We start from the raw sequence: 874 nt of genomic DNA, 5'->3' as shown, positions 1-874 counted from the left end.
AGCCCCCCAAAACACCCCCAAGCCGCCCCAATCTGGCCCCCCAGTTTGTCCCAGTACCACCCCCCCCGCCCCACTCACCTACACTGGGGGACCAGGCCCCGTAGGCGGGGGTGGCACCCTGGTTCCACGGTGTCATGGCGGGGGACATCCCCCCCATGGGGCTGGGGGCCGACCCGAAGAACATCCCTGTGGCTGTGGAGAGAGGAGGGGGGCACGTTAGGAGGGACTGACGTGTCTAGGGGGGGACCCAAGCGTCCAGGGCTGGGTGGTGGCCACGAGCCCCATGATGTCTTCATGCCACCACTTTTGCGGTGTGTCCCCCTCGTCCCTCACGGGACGCAGGCGTCTGGGTCGTCGAGAGACCCCGGTACCCCCCACCCCATCTCCTCCCGCCACGGTGGGGGACCCAGGACTTACGCCCCCCGACGCCCAGCCCCGGGAGGGCGCTGGGGATCTCCATTCCGTGTTTGCATTTCTCAGCGTCGAGGAGGAGATCGAAGCAGCCGGTGCCAGCGGGCGCCAGTTGACCCAACATGATGTTCTCCGACACCCCCTTCATGGGGTCGCTCTCCCCGTGAGCCGCTGCCTCCATCAGAACGTCCACCTGTGTGACGGAGTGGGGAACACACCCCCAAATTCAGGTTGAGGGGTAGACCCTCCCAAACTTCTTCCCATTACCCCAAAGCCCAACTTCCAGCCCCCCATCAAACCCCTTCAATACCCCCAAACTCGGCTCCAATACCCTCCAAAACCCCACTTCCATGCTGCAAACCCCTCCGACACCCCCTAAAACCCTCATCCCAGCTCCCCAAACCCCATTTTCAGCCCCTCCAATACCCCAAAACCCCTCCAACACGCCCCAGAACTCATTCCC

The 874-nt window shown here is 64.2% G+C and overlaps 1 protein-coding gene across 1 annotated transcript in view; it reads right to left on the bottom strand.

The window, feature by feature from the left end:
• POLR2A (polymerase (RNA) II (DNA directed) polypeptide A, 220kDa) overlaps window positions 1-874 on the bottom strand; it is a 25,046-nt gene that overhangs the window by 2,682 nt on the left and 21,490 nt on the right. The window contains exons 26-27 of the mRNA XM_010571165.1: window positions 418-604; window positions 79-192 (exon numbers count right to left, since the gene is read on the bottom strand). Of these exons, the coding sequence (XP_010569467.1) occupies window positions 79-192; window positions 418-604 (301 nt within the window). The remainder of the gene's footprint in view (window positions 1-78; window positions 193-417; window positions 605-874) is intronic.

Source organism: Haliaeetus leucocephalus, unplaced genomic scaffold (genome assembly GCF_000737465.1).
Source record: "Haliaeetus leucocephalus isolate CR32 unplaced genomic scaffold, Haliaeetus_leucocephalus-4.0 Scaffold308, whole genome shotgun sequence".
Lineage (NCBI taxonomy): Eukaryota > Metazoa > Chordata > Aves > Accipitriformes > Accipitridae > Haliaeetus > Haliaeetus leucocephalus.
Note: the sequence above shows the minus strand (reverse complement) of the source record. Positions and strands in the feature narration are given on the sequence as shown.